At 37.4% G+C, this 17881-nt stretch overlaps 1 protein-coding gene across 1 annotated transcript; it reads left to right on the forward strand.

Moving 5' to 3' along the window:
* The first annotated feature begins 499 nt into the window (after nucleotides 1-499).
* Nucleotides 500-17016, forward strand: LOC311281452 (GTPase IMAP family member 8-like). The gene is made up of 3 exons (XM_084394391.1): nucleotides 500-611; nucleotides 6806-7738; nucleotides 13462-17016. Exons 1-3 carry the CDS (start codon nucleotides 569-571, stop codon nucleotides 14256-14258), a joined length of 1773 nt encoding a protein of 590 aa, XP_084250517.1. The 5' UTR covers nucleotides 500-568; the 3' UTR covers nucleotides 14259-17016.
* Nucleotides 17017-17881: the final 865 nt, after the last annotated feature.

Genomic DNA, 17881 nt, shown 5'->3' on the forward strand with positions numbered 1-17881 from the left:
AATTTTGTTTTTATTTTGTTTTCTATTTTATTTTAATATAACCTGCAGTGATTGAGTAACTCTGAAAGTGATTCAATGATTCATAATCAGATTTAAATGTAAGTTGTGACTTTGATAATCTTGTTTATTTCTGATATTTTTGTTTTGGCTGGTAGAAGTTCTGAATGACTGGTAACTTAAATAAGAAAACAGTAGCCAAATTGGCTGGTGAGTAAAAAGGTTCATTTCAAACCTTGTTTGTGCACATACATATGTGTGACAAACTCCTGTGCACTCCACTGAACACTGAACAAGCAAAAGACACAAGATAGTAGTGTTTTACATTTTCTACATCTGTGTGTAGTTGGAGTAGCCGATATGGCTAACCATTTGATGTGTGTAGTGACTTTATTTAAAAGTGTTGTTAAATATTGCAGGCCTACACATCGATCTTATCAAAATTATGTGTATGGGCACAACTATGACTGTTGAAGCTCCGCCCCTCACTTCTGTTCTGAAACTGCAGTCTACTCCTAAAACACATCCGTTTTAGCTTAGTGAGGAGAAGAAGTACAGAGGTAGGACAAGCATGGAAGACATATTTAATAAAGAATGTGCAAATGAGCAATCAGGTCAGTTAAACGTTATTCATATTCCTAATCCTTTAATCTTGTATGCAAAAACTAAACTTGATTATGATTTGCGGTGACGACGCAAAGTGGACTGAGTTTACATTTCCTGTGCTTATTCAGCTTATTATTTCAATAATTCAACAGCCACGTACGAGTCAATTGTTCCCTTAAATACATTTTAATGTCGACGTGACAATGTTTAGGCTACTAACTGAAAATGGGTCTATGCAGATTTATTATTTTGAGATGAATCCGCTTTTCCGAGAAGTGTCTCGCCGTAGACACACACACACACACACACACACACACACACACACACACAGAGAGAGAGAGAGATGCACAGACACGCAAGCTTGCAAACGCGCTCGCGATGTCGAAACCGGAAATAATCTGTTGACATGACTGAACCACACACAACTTACTAACGGAAATTAACCATGTTTTTTCAGCTCGTTTAAAACAACCCGCAAATACATTGCAAATACAGCCAGACCAGCACAGCATCCTGCAGGTTATATCAGGGCAATCGTGTTCGTGTAGTGACTATTTTTTACCAGCAGAGGACGACGCGCGCAACTTCATGAAGAACATTACAATCAGAAGAGGAGTGCAGACAGAGCGACATTATCAAAAGATACATAGTTATCGCTTCCAAGGTAGTCACATACAACATACTATTCATGTTAAATTCAATTATTACTGTTTGTAGGCTATGTGCTTTGTAACAGGGCCTCAACAAGGTGCGGGACTGTTTTGCACAATTTCAGACACACCAAAAAGAAGAAGAAACAATTGCATTAGCAGAACCCACATAATTTGTGCTTAAAATGAGCCTAAAATGCAAAATAATAAGCCTAATTAAGGATAGTTACTTATTTCCAACCACAAAAAAAAAAAAAAAAAAACGTTTGGAAAGTTAAAAACGTTAAAACATATTTGTCAGATGCATTTTTATTTATCATGTTTTATTTTAATAATTAGTTTTTGTAAAGACATTGTTTTTTTTAACAAGTTTTTTTTAATTGTATAAAAACCAGACCAAAAATCCTATATGTATATGTGAACATACATTCTCATTTAAATGGGAACATGTATGCATAATATATGTAAAGGATAAATCTTTATGAATATTACATTTATTTATCTATATGCCATAAGTGGTCAATACAAATAATGCAGTATATTGAAAAATATAAGCACTATAGTTTCCCATATGGAAATGTATTATGTAATATATCGCACGCTACCACTTTTCCGCTTTGGGGTGTGTTTAATCGAATTGAAGAAATGAATCATCATAAATGCACACGATTGCAGTTGGAAAATGCATTTTCTTTGCTTTGTTTCTGAGTGCCCAAAGTAAATAATCTTTGTGTTAGCTAACTTAAACAATTTAAGTTGTTTACTTGAATGTTTTGAGGTAATTGATGTCCACAAAAATTGAGTATTCTGATCGTATTGAGTTTTACAGTGTAAAGATACAGCGTCAACTTAGTAAACTTTTGTAAACCCTGCCAGTATGATCACCACTGCAATATTTAACATCCATAGCCATATAGTCCAATGTGTAAACAAAATTATTTAAGCACTAAATAATGAAGCAGAAACGCTCATTACAGACATCACTAGCTGAAAGCTATTTGCTGTCGCCCCCTCTGTTACAATATATTCAGTTCCTGAAATAGCTTTTGGTTCCACTGGGTGGCACTTACATAATCATAATATTGGAATATTCATAATATTTCCCGCTATTATGGGCGTATCACTCAAATTGGTACTTGTTTAATTAATAATTTTGAAAAGGTAATAGAGTTTCAATAGTATGCATAAACTGTTTACATTTTCAAAACAACAAATCGTCTGAGCTTTTGCCTGAATGCTTTTTGCTTAAATAATGTAAGGATATATCTGTATACAGCAGAGCAAACACAAATGTAGGCTATAACCTTTGCTAGCCTAAAACAAATGATTTTTACCCTTTTATGTGTATAGCTTTTATTTTTAAGGCTTTAAAATGTGAATAGTTTGATTAGCTTTAAACATTTGTGTCTCCAATATTCTTATATGTGTCATTTGAGGCATTAAACACCAGAACAGTTTACAAAGCTCTGTGTAGCAGCCCTTGGATCCAAAAAAGAGAGTCTCGACTGATGCATAAGGTGTCCTTTATTTAGTTCGCCAAGCCAGCATGACGTTCAACTTTTTAATCCATCATCACCTTAGCACCGTGAAAACTGTATTGAAAACATACATACAACAAACATTTCACACACTTGTTTTCACGGCTACAAACGCCATTACGCAAACAAACATTTAGGGTGACAAACATTAAAGCTAGGGTAGGTAATCCTGTTCAGAAACACTTTTTTTTATACTGGGTGAAATGGTCCTTCCATCCTGAGAGTAGTCAATACATTATGTGTTCAGAAAAAGGAATGAAAACAATCAGACCTCTGTAGCAGCTGCAGGACAGTAAAAACTCTGACCAATCACTGCCACTCGGTCCGAGTGTAAAGAACCAATCAGATGCCTTCAGAGCCAGGAGGAGTGTCTTAGCAGTGTCAATCAAGTTCGCGTACGCGCTGCCCCTCTCTTGCACAGCGCATACCGTCATTCAAAATCAAGATTGCCGGTGTGCCGAGCAGCTGTGCTAATGGCGGACAAACAACCAAAACTGCCAATTTCTCGAGTGGAACCTGCTCATACAACAAAGACAGGTAAACGGAAAAAGACCGATGACGATAAACAAGCCCTTCGGAGCCCATTGACTCAGTGTTAAAACTCTAGCCGCATAACATACAGATAGAATGTCACGCACTGTGCAAAGCAACAATTGAAACCTGCTAATTCACTGGCTTGCCATGTTGCTACAATAATGTACTAGCAAACCTTATTTAGCATTACATATCGCTAGAATAATTATTTACATAGCCTACTGCAACGTTAGTTACCGTTATATTATCTTACTAGCTATTTATAACTCATAGAAAGAGTGCAACGTTATAAAGTTACATTACATGTATTGCATAATACGTAATGATTTGAGGACCAAGTTTGTAGTCAAAGTATGGGCAGGCCAGTCAATGTAAAGCATTTCGTCCCTACCAGTGAATGTGCCATAACTGTTAATCCGTCGTCATCGGTGACCCTGCATGTTTACTAGCCTGCGCGTTCACGGCAGGCTCCGCTGTGGGGGGAACTTTACATAACAAAATACATGTTTAACAGCTAGTAGGCCTAACGTTATATGTTATGAATCTTACACGAAATTCATCTTCATCACAGTGCAACTAATGGAAATGGAAAAACGTGTATCAATGCAACCTGTTTTTAGCTTTGCCTTATAGTTATAACTAGCTCGTTAGCGAATCAAAAAATATATATTTTAAACTTTACCAATATCGATATGATAGCTTGATAGTGGGTAGGCTACTAAAATACATCTTATTTGTTTATATTCATAATGATAAAGTTAGATTTTTTTATTACATGTGATCAGGGCTTGACATTAACTTTTTTCCTCACTAGCCAATGTGGCTAGTGGTTTTCCAAAGTTACTAGCCACACAGCATTTTTACTAGCCACATTTTTGTTGTTGTGAAATTACCTGATAAAAGTGGACTATGGCGTGCTAAAATTTACTTGAACTAGATTTACAACCCTTTTAAATGTAAAACCATTGTTACATCCACCCAAATCAAGACTACATAAATATATAACAATACAGGTCATTATCATTAGCTCTGATAAGGTTGTGTGTAAAGCTCCTTTTTTTTAAATAAAACCATGTATTATGTATTATATGTTGCCACATTGCTCCACCGGCATACGACATAACTCCAGCAGGGCAGCTAGCTGTCTCTTCGATTCTTTGTTGTCGGTCACTAGCGACAATACTCATTAGGGCTGTCAAAATTGCTAAAAAATGACCTTCGAATATTCCCTCTATAAAAAACACATAGCTTATATTCGAACTATTCGAACATCTGGTTGCACATTTTGTCAATGACGCGCATTACGTCAATAACAGGACAAATTAATACAAAGAGACATAACTACTTGTATAGGTAGTTTATTTAAGTTTAAACATATTTGACAACGTATTACCTACACGAAAACAAGTAAATCAACTAATGGCCAAGACCGCAGACCTCACTTACTCTCGCTCGCTCACTCGCAGGCACTCTTTCTCTCTCTCGCCCTCCCTCAAGCTGCGTTCACACCAAACGCGAATAGAGCGTCTGGCGTGAGTGTAAAGACGAGTTTACGCGTGTCTGGAGGTCTTGCGGCATGAATGAGGCGTCACGCGCTCTGTGCAGTTTAAATGAACAACAACAATAAGCAAATGTTGAGTGCTGATCAAGAGTTTTGTGCAAGCAATTTAAGGTCGCGACTCTTATATAGCAGGCTTCATTCAGTGATTGAAACAAATATTACTAACATTAATTGAAGTTGTACAGTATATAGAACCGACATTGAACGCTCCGAGCGAGCTGTGCTGTGGTAAACATGGAACTTTTCCTTGACATGAAACGGTAAATAATCAAACCAGTGGAAGCCTGCAGTGCATGAAACTGCTGTATCTAAACCTACCTTATTCATGCAATATCTATTATTCAGTCAGTACAGTAGCCTACACTTCAGAAATGTTTCTGTTTAACGTTAAATAAAATGACCCCTCAGGCAGCGCGCCCACTCGCAAAGCAGACAGCCGCGCCTCTGCTACCGCGGGCGTTTTTCCACATTCGAATATTAATTTTCACCTTCGAAATTCTGTTTTTTAAAACTATTCGAATATATATTCGAATTTAGAATATTCGTTGACAGCCCTATGGGATTTGTAGTGTCGTGTCACACTTATTTCAGATGCCTTTTGAAAAGACTACAATTATTCAACCCGCCAAAGTGGCTAGTTGGAGTGACTGCGTTACCCGCCACGAGCAAAATCCACCCGCATTTGGCGGGTTGGCGGGTGTTAATGTCAAGCCCTGCATGTGATTCTGACATGATGCTACATGCACTGCGCTCCGTCCTCTCCGCTCGTCTCAGGTAAATAATGCGTCTTCCAGCTCAGCTGTCGGAGTCGCGCGTTCATGTGTTTTGGGGGCGTGGCTTTGGAAGGACCCCAGAAGGGAGAGGGTGGACTGAATGGAAATAATGAGCTGTCTTTAAAACAGTCGTTAGAGGTCTACATACAGTCGATTTTTATACTTTCTTTTTCAGAATACTAACATTTTAATTATGTATTGATATATACATAAAGTTTAAACAAATTTGAAAAATAAGTTTTTTAGACCATTCTTACCTACCCCAGCTTTAATTACACAGCAAAATAAACCATACATATGTGCAAACAATTTTCAGAATTATCTATGAATGAAAACATATTGTACCTCGCTGCGCTCACCAAGGAATGCAAAACAATATACGATAGTCCTGTCTTCCGTCATGAAACGGGCGTCGAGTTCTTTAAGTTCATGAATAAACACAAAATCTCAGATAAAATCCATGTAGGCTCAAACACAGCTGCGTACCATTCACACCCCCCAGCTACCTTTTAAAAGTTAATCTTCCCTTGTGTAAACTACGGTGCCACCAAAGGGACAAATTTCAACATTACAGGTGCACAGAATTTCCGGTCAATCACATACAAGTCAAGCCAAGTCAAGTTTATATAGCGCTTTTCACAATACAGATTGTATCAAAGCAGCTTCACAGTATTAAATTAAAATAATACATCAATGTTTGTTTCTAGTGGAAAACGTCCACGTTTGGTAATGCTGATCAATAGTATTGTTGATTGGTTAATTAAATTAAATATCCCCAACAATACATCCACAATACCATCCATATACAATACCATCCATATACAAATAACATTAAAGCGCATACAAAATCTAGAATTATTTAAATAAGTTACAAACATTTACACAAATATTTTACCAATAACCCAACCCATACTTCATTTAATCAACAGCATACATTAAAACTCCAAAGTGGTCCTTTACACTCTGGATTAAGGACCAATTTGCTTGTGATAGAGCACTACATTGACAGAGTGTGTTAGACACAAATACAAAAGCAACATCTCAACAATCAAATGAACAGGTTACGAGTTAATTTAAAATTGTTAGATTGTTTAGACAGATTGGTAGACATTTATAAATCATCAAGAGCTCTAAACTGTTTGACAGGTGATGGACATGATCTGAGGATTGTGTTATTGGGAGTCTCTGGAGCTGGAAAGAGTTCAATAGGAAATGCAATACTGGGTCGAGAGGCATTTAAAGAGAGCAGAACCAGAGAGAGTGAGATACAGAGAGGAAGAGTATATGACAGAAACATCTCCATCATCGACACTCCAGGATTCTTCAACACTCAACTGACTGATGAAGAGATGAAGAAGCAGATGATGAAGAGTCTAGATCTCTCTGATCCTGGTCCTCACGTCTTCCTGCTCGTCATCAACCTGGAGAACTTTGAAGAGGACAAGAGGAACATTGCGGAGCAAATTCAGGAGAACTTTGGAGCTCAAGTGTTTAAGTTCACCCTAGTCCTGTTTACTGGAAGAGAAAAAATGTCAAACAGAGCATGGATGTCCTTTATATATAGTAGTAAATTTCAAGACATAGTCAGTCACTGCAGAGGTAAATATCATTCCATCAACAGTAAAAGTGAGATGATTCCAACTCACATCACAAAGCTTGTGGAGAAGATTGATGAAATCGTCAAACAGAATGATTTCCAACATTACGATAATGTTTCCCGAACAAAGAGCAGAAAAGAAAAAAGAAAACAAGAGGAAGACAAGGACAAAAGAAAAGAGCAAAAGAATGAGATGAGGCGAGAGCAGTTAAAAACAGTGCAGGAAATATTTGAAATGAACAGTGTAAAGACAGAGAGAACCAAGATGGAAAGTTATATTTCTCATGTTAGAGAATTAGAATTGAGAATGTCTGAAGAGAACTTTGTTGAGGGGAATTTGGTTCGTACATCGTCAGTAAGATCACTGGCAGTCTTTTTTGAAACAATGGAGACAAAAAATACAGTCCAGACAGCAAAAGCTGGAAGAACAAGAGTATGGGACCGGAAGAAACAACAGACAACAACGGAACAACATTTGACAGGTGAGAATGTTTACTAAAACTATTTCATTAAACTTCCCAAATGTTATGACATTTTCTTTTCTTGAAACAGTAACACATTCCATAAAAAAGAACCTCTAAACACAAAATAAAGAGCGTCTCACACATTCAGTGATGAATTTAATAAACTATTTTTCTACAGGGCTTTCAAAACAACCTCTATTCAGTTTACAACAATTATATTTAAATCTGCAACATCATATATATATAGCAAGCATATTGTTTTATAAATGAATAAATTACTTCTACAAGATGAAATAATAGTGAAAAATACACATTTTCTCAGATGCATGAAACTTGGTGACTGTACCCTGTGTGCAAATATGCATTCTAGTATATATATATATATATATATATAAAAAAAACAGTATGCCAAATTGTAGGTGCAATATACACATTTAACCTATTGCAACTGCTCAGCTTCTGACCATGCAGCTAATTTGTCTGGGTTCAATTCAGTTCCTGAATTATTTCCTTTAGTGACATTTACTTTTAAATTTAAAATAACGTGAAATTAGCCACTAGAGAACTGTAGAGCATTATTTCCACATACACTACCGGTCAAAAGTTTTAGATCGGTAAGATTTTTAATGTTTTTAAAAGAAGTAACTTCTGCTCACCAATGCTGCATTTATTTGATTAAAAATACAAACAAAAACAGTAATATTGTGAAATATTATTACAATTTAAAACAGCTGTTTTCTATGTGAATATATAGCATATGGCTTTACACGATGACGATCGCTCTGGGGTGCGTTTCCCGAAAGCATCGTTAGCCAACTATGGTCGCAAGATCCGTCGTTATCAGCATAGTTCAACGAGTCAGTGTTTCCCGAAACCATCGTTCCAACGAACATCGCAAAGTTGTGTAGTTGGATCGACAGCTCTCGAGCTGTGGTTAGAAGCATAGTTTCTAGATTGCATGACATGTGGACTTAATAAATCCTTATCTTGAGCAAAATAAGCAAGCTGACATTCACTACAATCTGTGTCTTTTGTTTAGACTACATAAAAAATGTCATTTACGTCTTTTAGTTTGTCAATAGATTTAAAGCATCGTTTTTGAAGAGTGCGCATGTGCGAAAGTGCTATACTATGTAAGAACGAGGCCATGACTGAATCTGGAAATAAAGCAAAATAAATGTTAGCTTAGCGTTAAGTTCTGCCAGGAAGACTCAATCAGCGCGTTATGAATTAACTCACTTCTAACCAATCATGTGTTAACACTCTCAGTATAAAAGAATGGTACTTACATCCGTCTGAGTTCGCAGATACTGACGGCGCCAATTACCTCCATCCTCCCCAACCACCTCCAAGATGGTCCTTTCCCTCCATCCTCCCCACCACCACCAGGATGGTCCCTTCCTTTACCTCCAGGGGGTCGGCTGCGCCCCTGCCTTCATCTTCAGGCGGGATTTGCAGATTCCGTTACCCTCGCATTGCTTGCTAAGGACGGGGCCTACGCCAAAGACTATGCTTGCTGAGCTATTAATAAATTTACTCTTGTTATATCATTTTATCTCCCGAGTCTTTCTGGTAGAACTGAGAAAAATGAGAAATAGTCCTCAGATGCCATGTCTGTAATTTATAGCAAAACATCTAGCGTTAATTCTATCTCAAACAGACTCATTAAAGGAAGTTATTACTCCAACACGTGCGCAACGTCATAAACCAGCGTGGTTGAACGACCACTTTGCGACAATACAGTTTGGGGAAACAGTCGTGACTAGCTAGTTGATTTCTTCAACGATGCATCGTACTATGGAAGTTAACCCGCTGGGGTCTGAGGGGTTTTCTGGGCCCTGGAGGTGTTCTGACATGCTCTGCTTTTTTCAATTATTTATAAACATGTTAATGGCAAAGGTGTAAATTCACTCTATATAGCACAAACAGGGCTACCATAATATGGGATCAACATGCATGTATATGTTTGAATTTTTAAGAGAATAATGTTTATGCGTGGTTTTTGAAAAAAATAAAAATGAAAGTTGCTTAAATAAGACCACAAAACACATACTAAATATGTGTCAACGAGACTTTTGACTAATGAATGTTGTCGCTTCGAGTTCTGGCTTAAAAATTATGTGAAAATCATCCTGCCTAATCGTTCACATAAAACAATACATTGATTTCAATTGTATAAGACAGGTTTTGCTTGGAAAGCCAATATGCGAGGGGGGCGTGAACGAGGAGTGGTTTACACCTGAGAATACAATGTCCCACCCATTATGCGTAATGACTCTGCATAATGAGCCATTCATTCAGGTGTGACACTGACTGAGCCACAAGAATGAATGCAAGGACAAAAGATATATTTAGAAGAAGACTTATATTGACCATTTAAGATTTTGCTTATATCTATCTTGTAAATATGTTTTGCTATTTTATTAAAAAGGTTACAATTGACCCTTCGCAAAAGACCCGCCCCCCTTACTTACTGTCGCTATGCCCGACAAGCTACGCTGCTCTCACGCACACACCATGTTCTCACGATATGGTTCTCACGCAGTGAAAAATACATCGCGGAGCAGAGAGGACACTGACAACACGCTGACAGACAGGACAGACCAGGTTACTTTTCGGTTACTTTTGATATTAAACATATTAAACAAAGTCTCACCTTTCAAATTGGGTCATTTTTTAAAAGAAATTTAAACGATACATACCATTTTATGGCTCTTAAATGTGTCTGACAGATCGCTGTAGAGCATCAGTTAAAGCTGCTCGTGAACCAATCATCTCTTCATTCTAGTTCATTTATAGCATCAAATAAACATGAATGAACATAAGAAGGATTGTTGTTTTAACCGCAGAAAGACGTCAGTACACTCTGTTTTTCAAGTTCAAATCCTCCCATGTTAATCTGCTATCTCTCCTGACTGCTTTGTCGGACAAAATGGCGGATGGATTATGATTGGTTAGATCGCCTGTCAATCAAGCTCCCTGCGAAGGGTCAATTACAACAATAATTACAATTTCAACAATATTTCAAGTGTACACTTTCTTTGTAAAAAAATGATTATAGGCCTACATTTTATCATATGTATTCATTAGTTTGAATATAGCCAACATTGGAACAGTTAACATCTTAGTTGATGACTTTATTTTTGACAAAAATAGTATTTTATATATAATATATATATATATATATATATATATATATATACATATGAGCAGAAATTGCTAAACAAAAGCTTATTTGATGTGGCAGTATATTCTACAGTAAAAACTGTACCCAAATCTAGTCAACAAAATGTTGTCTTTCATATTTCGCCTGACTGTAACGTTGTTTTTATGAAATATTAGGGCATATAAATGTTAATTTGCAGTTTAATACGTTGCTTATACAAATAGCCTACATTTTATTTCAACATATTTCAGTCGATTTTTACTCATCTCAGTATAGCAATACAGTTTGCTAAAACATCATCATTCATTCACACACAGAAACGCGATTCAAATTTAAACTCTCTTTTTGCAAGCTGTGGTAAACAGCGCGCATCTCTGCCGTTCATTCATTCACACACAGAAACGCGATTCACTTGAGAATGAAAAAAACATACTACAGTATTCCTCAGCTCAGTCGGATCCTTGCTCCTCGAAATACCCGCACTTCTGATGTACATTTTCCATTATTATTATTCCTCACAGCGCTGCGAGACTGTGTAAACCAGTAATGATCTGATTAAACTTGTGTTTTCTCGAGCTGATATGGGGGCGTTCACGGTGTTTGCATCGATTGCCTCAGTCATTTGCGTTTGAATAGCGCGCTCTCCGTGGGCAGAGTCACATTAAAAATAATTAGATGAGATGAGAACAACTGACATCTCGCTCTTTTCTTACAGATGACATGAACTGAGAATATTTGTTTTTTATATAAATTACTTAATTTAAAAGAAGATAATTCAAGCCTTATGCCTGTGTGTCTGTATGCCTGTTTGACTGAGTATTCGCTGAGTTATTGTTCATTTTCGGACGCGTTTCAGAATGGACTACACTGACAGAGAGAAAGCAGAACTCACATCATGTTTATTTTTCTTTATTTGGCAAAAAGCACAACACTTTGTTTTTATTGTGAGTATACACAAAAATAATACACATTTAACAGAATCGATTGATGTATGAAACTTGTTTGTAATATCAAAGTCAACAGAGCAAAATGAATCTCTTTTGAACTGATAAAAAAAAAAGTGAGCCTATCGCGCCGGTGCGATTGCCGACCTCAGGGGGTTAAGCAGCCAGTTACGTCTTTGTTCGGGAAATGCAGCCCTGATTGGTTTTAGGTCTATCCAGTTGCGCCCAGAGGCATTTGAGCAACGTCCGTTGCCCAACGTGACGGCAAATTCAGCTTTCATCTGAGGAATAAATTACATTTTAAAATATATTAAAATAGAAAACAGTCATTTTAAATTGTCATAATATTTCACAATATTACTGTTTTTTTTTATTTATTTTTTTTTTTAATCAAATAAATGCAGCCTTGGTGAGCAGAAGAGACTTCTTTTAAAAACATAGAAAATCTTACCGATCTTAAACTTTTGACCAGTAGTGTAGGTAAAAATCTTTTCAAAAGTTTTTTTTTTATTATCATTTTTTTATTTAGATTTATGTTGACATTATAAAATCATTATTATAACAATAAAAATGACTGATAAAGTTTAGCATTTTTGTGCTTATTACAGTCAAGCCTTTACATGGTTTTATACTGTATGTGTGTGTTTGCATTTGTTGTCCATCTTGGATGTGTTGTGTTGTCACATTTTTTTTGTGATAAATAATATAAGACAGAGCAACTTGTGTCATCTGACTTCTATGAGTGATTCTGCATTGTAATTTACATTTTTGACAAATTATGAAGCAGAAAGCATTTTTATAGTCTTCCACTGATTTCTTTGGGTGATTTTGTGTGTGTGTCCAACGCATTCTCATCCTAGGGCGTCATATACTGACGCTTTTGACATTTCGTCTACATCGAACGCACATGGCACCCTTTAGTGTCAATATGACACGCACAGAGCTTTGTTCGGTTATGGGTAGGTTTAGGTCTGGGGTAGGGTTAGGGTTGGACCGCTAGGAGGCGCCTTCTGGCCCATATCTATCTGCATTTCATATTGACGCTAAAGGGTGCCATGTGCGTTCGATGTAGACGAAATGTCAAAAGCGTCAGTATATGATGCCTTGGGATGAGAACGGGCTGGTGTGTCTGTGTGTGTTTGTGTTGTAGATGTGTGGAAGTGTTGAAGAACACACTTGAGGAAAATATATATTTGAGCAAACATCATTTGGGGTCTCAAATGACCCAGAACAGTGCATAAGGGTTAACACTGCTCTCTGTTTATAAAGCACCAGCACTGTGTTAAAGTAGCACTGAAGTAATGTTCAAGTTGATGAAACAATTACATGATTAATTAAGTGATGATTGATATATTAGTGATGAACACCTGCTGTTAACAAGCAGACTCACTGAAGAAAAGAGAAACAACAGAAAAAAGAGAAGCACAAAAAACTTGTTGTTTCTCTTTCCTTTAGTGATGTGGTGTTAACAGTGTGTGTGATTGGTCTTCGAGCTGATTTCTGTAGGACGGCAGCTGTCCAGGAGCAGGGATGGAAAGCCTGCTATAGCTGGAGACTATAATGTATACAACTTTATTTAGCATGTTTGCATTACTTTCCCTCTCTTCTTGTTTTATCTTCAATCATGTCAGATCTCAGGATTGTGATGGTTGGCAAAACTGGAGCTGGAAAAAGTGCAACAGGAAACACCATCCTGGGACGGAAGGCGTTTGAAGAAGAACAGTGCGATCATTCTGTGACTAAAATATGCCAAGAACATCAGCAGATGGTGGAAGGTCGAATCATCTCAGTAACCGACACTCCAGGACTTTTTGATACATCAATTAGTGAAGAACAGCTGAAGGTGGAACTAGTGCAGTGCGTAGAGATGTCTGCTCCTGGTCCACATGCGTTTCTGCTGGTCATCAGACTGGACGTGAGATTCACAGATGAGGAGAAAAACACAGTGAAATGGATTCAGGAGAACTTTGGAGAAGAAGCTGCACGTTACACCATCATTCTGTTCACTAGAGGAGATCAGTTAAAAACATCTATAGAAGAGCATCTGACAAAAAACCACCAGACTAATGAGCTAGTCAAACAGTGTAACGGCGGTTATCATGTTTTCAATAATACAGATAAAGGCAGTCGATCACAGGTCACTGAACTGCTGGAGAAGATAGAGAGAATGGTGAAGGAGAACGGAGGAAAGCATTACACAAATGAGATGTACAAGGAAGCTCAGAAAAAGATCAGGATGAAGAAGGCTAAAGACGCAGCTTTAGTAGGAGCGGGTGTAGCGGGTGTAGGAGCAGCAGTAGCTGGAGGTGCATTACTGGTCGCTGCCACTGGTGGAGTGGCACTGCCTGTAGCTTTAATAGCAGGAGGAGCAGCTCTGACAGGAGGAACAACTGCAAAGGTTATTGTAGATAAAGTTAAAAAGTTATAGTTTGACCTCATTTAGAAAACACACGAAAACTGATTGCCTCAGTTAGTTCATCATTTTTTGATTAAATTGTTAAAGCTTATTGCAACTTTAGGTAACTTGTGGATTTCTATAGGGTTACCAGACAATTTGAGTATTGGTAACTCTATTTGACAAGTTCTGTCAACAAAACAGTTTACTTACAAATCTGCTGATTCATATTTCTAGAAAAACATGTTAGTCAGCTGCAAATATGGCTTGACCCCAAAAGAATTCTCAGAAAAGGTCTCTCAGTGGTTTAGCAGTATCAGATGTACTTAAAAACATACTAAAAGTGTACCAAAGTTTGACTCCATTTTCAAAATGGCGGCCGTCAGGTGCTTAAAATGACCATTATTCCTTTGTATTCTTCCTAGACCAGGAATACTGGTGCCTGATACATGTTTGGGCCATGTAATATTCTAATTAGCATATTTGCATGATGGATAAGTGATTACAAGTACAACTAGAAAAATGCATTTCCGGAGGAACTGCAAAGTGTGCTTGCTCGGGTGCAGTGCACTAACGTTAGCAGGTAGTGGATAGATGCGAGATGCGAGAAAAAATGCGAGAATGCGAGAAAAAAGATGTAAAACTGTCTTTTATTTTTGAATTTATTTCCTCAATCAGCGCATTTTCTGTCTTCCGCTGAGCCCTGGCCGTAGACAGATCATATGTTTTACCCTGTCAGTGCAGTGGTCTGCGTTGCGCTGATCTTATTCACACTATCGAGTGTAGGTGCAGCATTCTAACATTGAGTCATAATGAGCTGTTTGTGAAGAAATTATCCGCTTCCAAATTATGTCATTTTAATCACAAAATTGAAACATTAAAAAACAATTTGCTCTTTATGGTGTGCGAGTGATAGAGCGCGGCAGCAACAAACCATCAGCTTGCAGCGTAACAACATTGAATGCTCGGCCGAACAGCTGATCATAGCTGTACAGGGCGCCTTGTTATTTTCCATCTCCATAAATATATCTAGTAGTAAAGCTAATGCAAGGGCTAGAAATTAGGGGTGTAACGATTCGTTTTAACAACGATTCGATTCGATTCGCGATTCATGGTTGTCGATACGATTCAAGGACGATATTGGTTCATTTAGAACGATCCGATCCGAAACGATTCAGTGACTTGAAATCGATTCAGTAACTTTTTAGCCAAAAATTCTTGAAAGGGAATCAGGTGTCAATTAATTATAGATATAAACAAACAAGTAAACAACAATTAATGTAAAATGCATTCATTTTAATAAGTAGGACTGAACGATTATGACAAAAATTATAATTGTTGATTATTCCCTTGAAATTGTAATTGTGATTATTAATTACGATTATCACAACATAGAATGATGTTTTGAATAGTTTGGCCATGGGACCCACATTTCCGCATGGTCATCAAGCCGCGACCCACCTTTTTAGGAATTACATAAGCCTATTATAATACATTTGTTTACACAAAAATTGTTGACACACAAGTTCTGTCCCCCTTTACTTAACAATTTTTTTTTAAGAATATGACAAATACTGATAGACAGTAGGCACTGCGAGGTTAAGCTATTAAATAGCAGTCCCAAACTAGTTTTTGTTAATACAATCTTGGTATGAGCCACCACAGTCATATAAAAATATACAAAACCAGTAAGTGGCATTTTGTTATGGAAACAAACAACAATTAGGCTACCATGGTGATACACAATACTTAGAAGAACTGGTAAAGAAACATGGAAACTGCTCCTGATAAATAGCAACACACATGACGTACCAATAACGTAATTTATTGGTATTTTACTTTTATTTCTTAACTTACTAATTTACGACGTTGCATGCTCGTATTTCTTTTGCGCTTTAGTGAAGTGATACAGCGCGCTCCGGCGCATTTGCGCGTGCAATTGAAGAGTGCGCACTACTGCAGTATAGCGGCTGAGAGGACAGGACAGTCCGTTTTTCTGAGGTGAGAGACTTTGCGCTGCTTGTTGTCTTTGCGCTGCTGCTGGCGCGTCACGCATGGCGACGACGACACAGATAGGCAGACTGAATCGAGTAACGTTTAACGCCTTTATCATTAAAAGTGCAAAGAAAAAACATCCATATAAAGTCTAACGTGCTTAAATCCAATGCGCTATTTCCTAGTATCGATACAATCGATTCATTACCTTTTAAAACGATATTAGATCGATATATGTCGTCCGGAAGGCCAACTTGCCGAGCACAGATCGATCCAGTTGGATCGTAGGAATATAAATCGATACATCGATGTAGTTGATGAATCGTTACACCCCTACTAGAAATCTATTAATATTTTGCTGATACTTCCTTAGCTGTGTCTGAAACCGCTCACTCGTTCACTAATCCCTACATAGTGAATGGCGGTTGAGTGCACTACATCAGCAAAGAATTCGGACGCTGACATAATTATCACGCGCCAGAGAGCTCAGACAATTTGTCATAAACATTACCTACCCATCTTTAATATTTCCTTTTTTTGGCTGTATGAATTGTATGTAACAATTGTATGTATGTATTTTTCACGTTTATTGCGTTATTTGAATAAAAAAAAAAAGATAATAAAAACACTTGCTTGTCATATTTATTTACTTTTTACATTTATATGTGAAAATAAAAGAGAACAAAACACTACACAACACATTTGATTTTTCAAATATAGATATAACGGTATATATAAATAAATAACCAGGCGTCTGGTCTTATAAATGATTGTTTTCTAACTCACGTGCACCGTTGCCATGGTGACATTTTTGTTTATTTTTCATTCACGCTCTATCACCTTATCGTATTGGATTGTGGGAAATAGTGTCTCCGCAAGTGTACATCGTATGTACACTCGAATTCAGAGAGGATTGTGGATAAAAGTAGTGAAGAATGTAGGGAATGATGTCGTTCACTCAGAATTCGGACACCACTACAAAATGGCCGACACCCTAAATAGTGCACTATATAGTGGATAGGGAGCGATTTCAGTCACAGCTCTTGTCATCATGGAGAGCGCAGTTCATGGTTGCCTAGCAACGACAGACGCCACAGGAGAACAAGCGCTTGTGGAAAGGAGACAGCGGCGCGCTCGCGCTTTCCACTTGTTTTTACACATCTAATGTGCGTTCCATTCGACAGGGTCCATATGCAGTGTTCACTGCTCCCCTACTCCCTGAGCACAGTATATCAGTTGAAGTGGACTTCACTGACAATAACCGCTCATTTGAAACGCCCAGCAAATGTCATCAAAGAAAGTCAACGACGGAGTCGCGCAGATTATGATATAACAAATATATAGGACTACATTCATATTTAAATTTTTATTATTATATTATATTTTTAAAATTATATTGCACTATTTTACAACTACCTAAAATAAAATCACTTTACTTCACAAACTAGCTAAGCTGGCTGCATTCACTGAGGTAAATTATAATCATCAAAAATAGTATATGTAATATTCACAACAATAACCGTTAAAAATACTGTCATTTGTATAACAATGGCGAAATGTATTACTTGCACACATACGTAAACTCCTCCATCGTTATGACCGTTCTGACTGGTGATGACGTGGTGCGCGAAATGACAGTTGGGTGTGTGATCATCGCTCTC

Source organism: Rutilus rutilus, assembly GCF_951802725.1.
Source record: "Rutilus rutilus genome assembly, chromosome: 2".
NCBI lineage: Eukaryota > Metazoa > Chordata > Actinopteri > Cypriniformes > Leuciscidae > Rutilus > Rutilus rutilus.

Bases quoted from the DNA above. Each gene is read 5' to 3' on its own strand.
- LOC311281452 (XM_084394391.1), top strand. From the start codon at position 569: ATGGAAGACATATTTAATAAAGAATGTGCAAATGAGCAATCAG. The intron at 612-6,805 runs GTCAGTTAAACG...ACTGTTTGACAG, and splicing joins ATGTGCAAATGAGCAATCAG to GTGATGGACATGATCTGAGG. The intron at 7,739-13,461 runs GTGAGAATGTTT...CAATCATGTCAG, and splicing joins AACGGAACAACATTTGACAG to ATCTCAGGATTGTGATGGTT.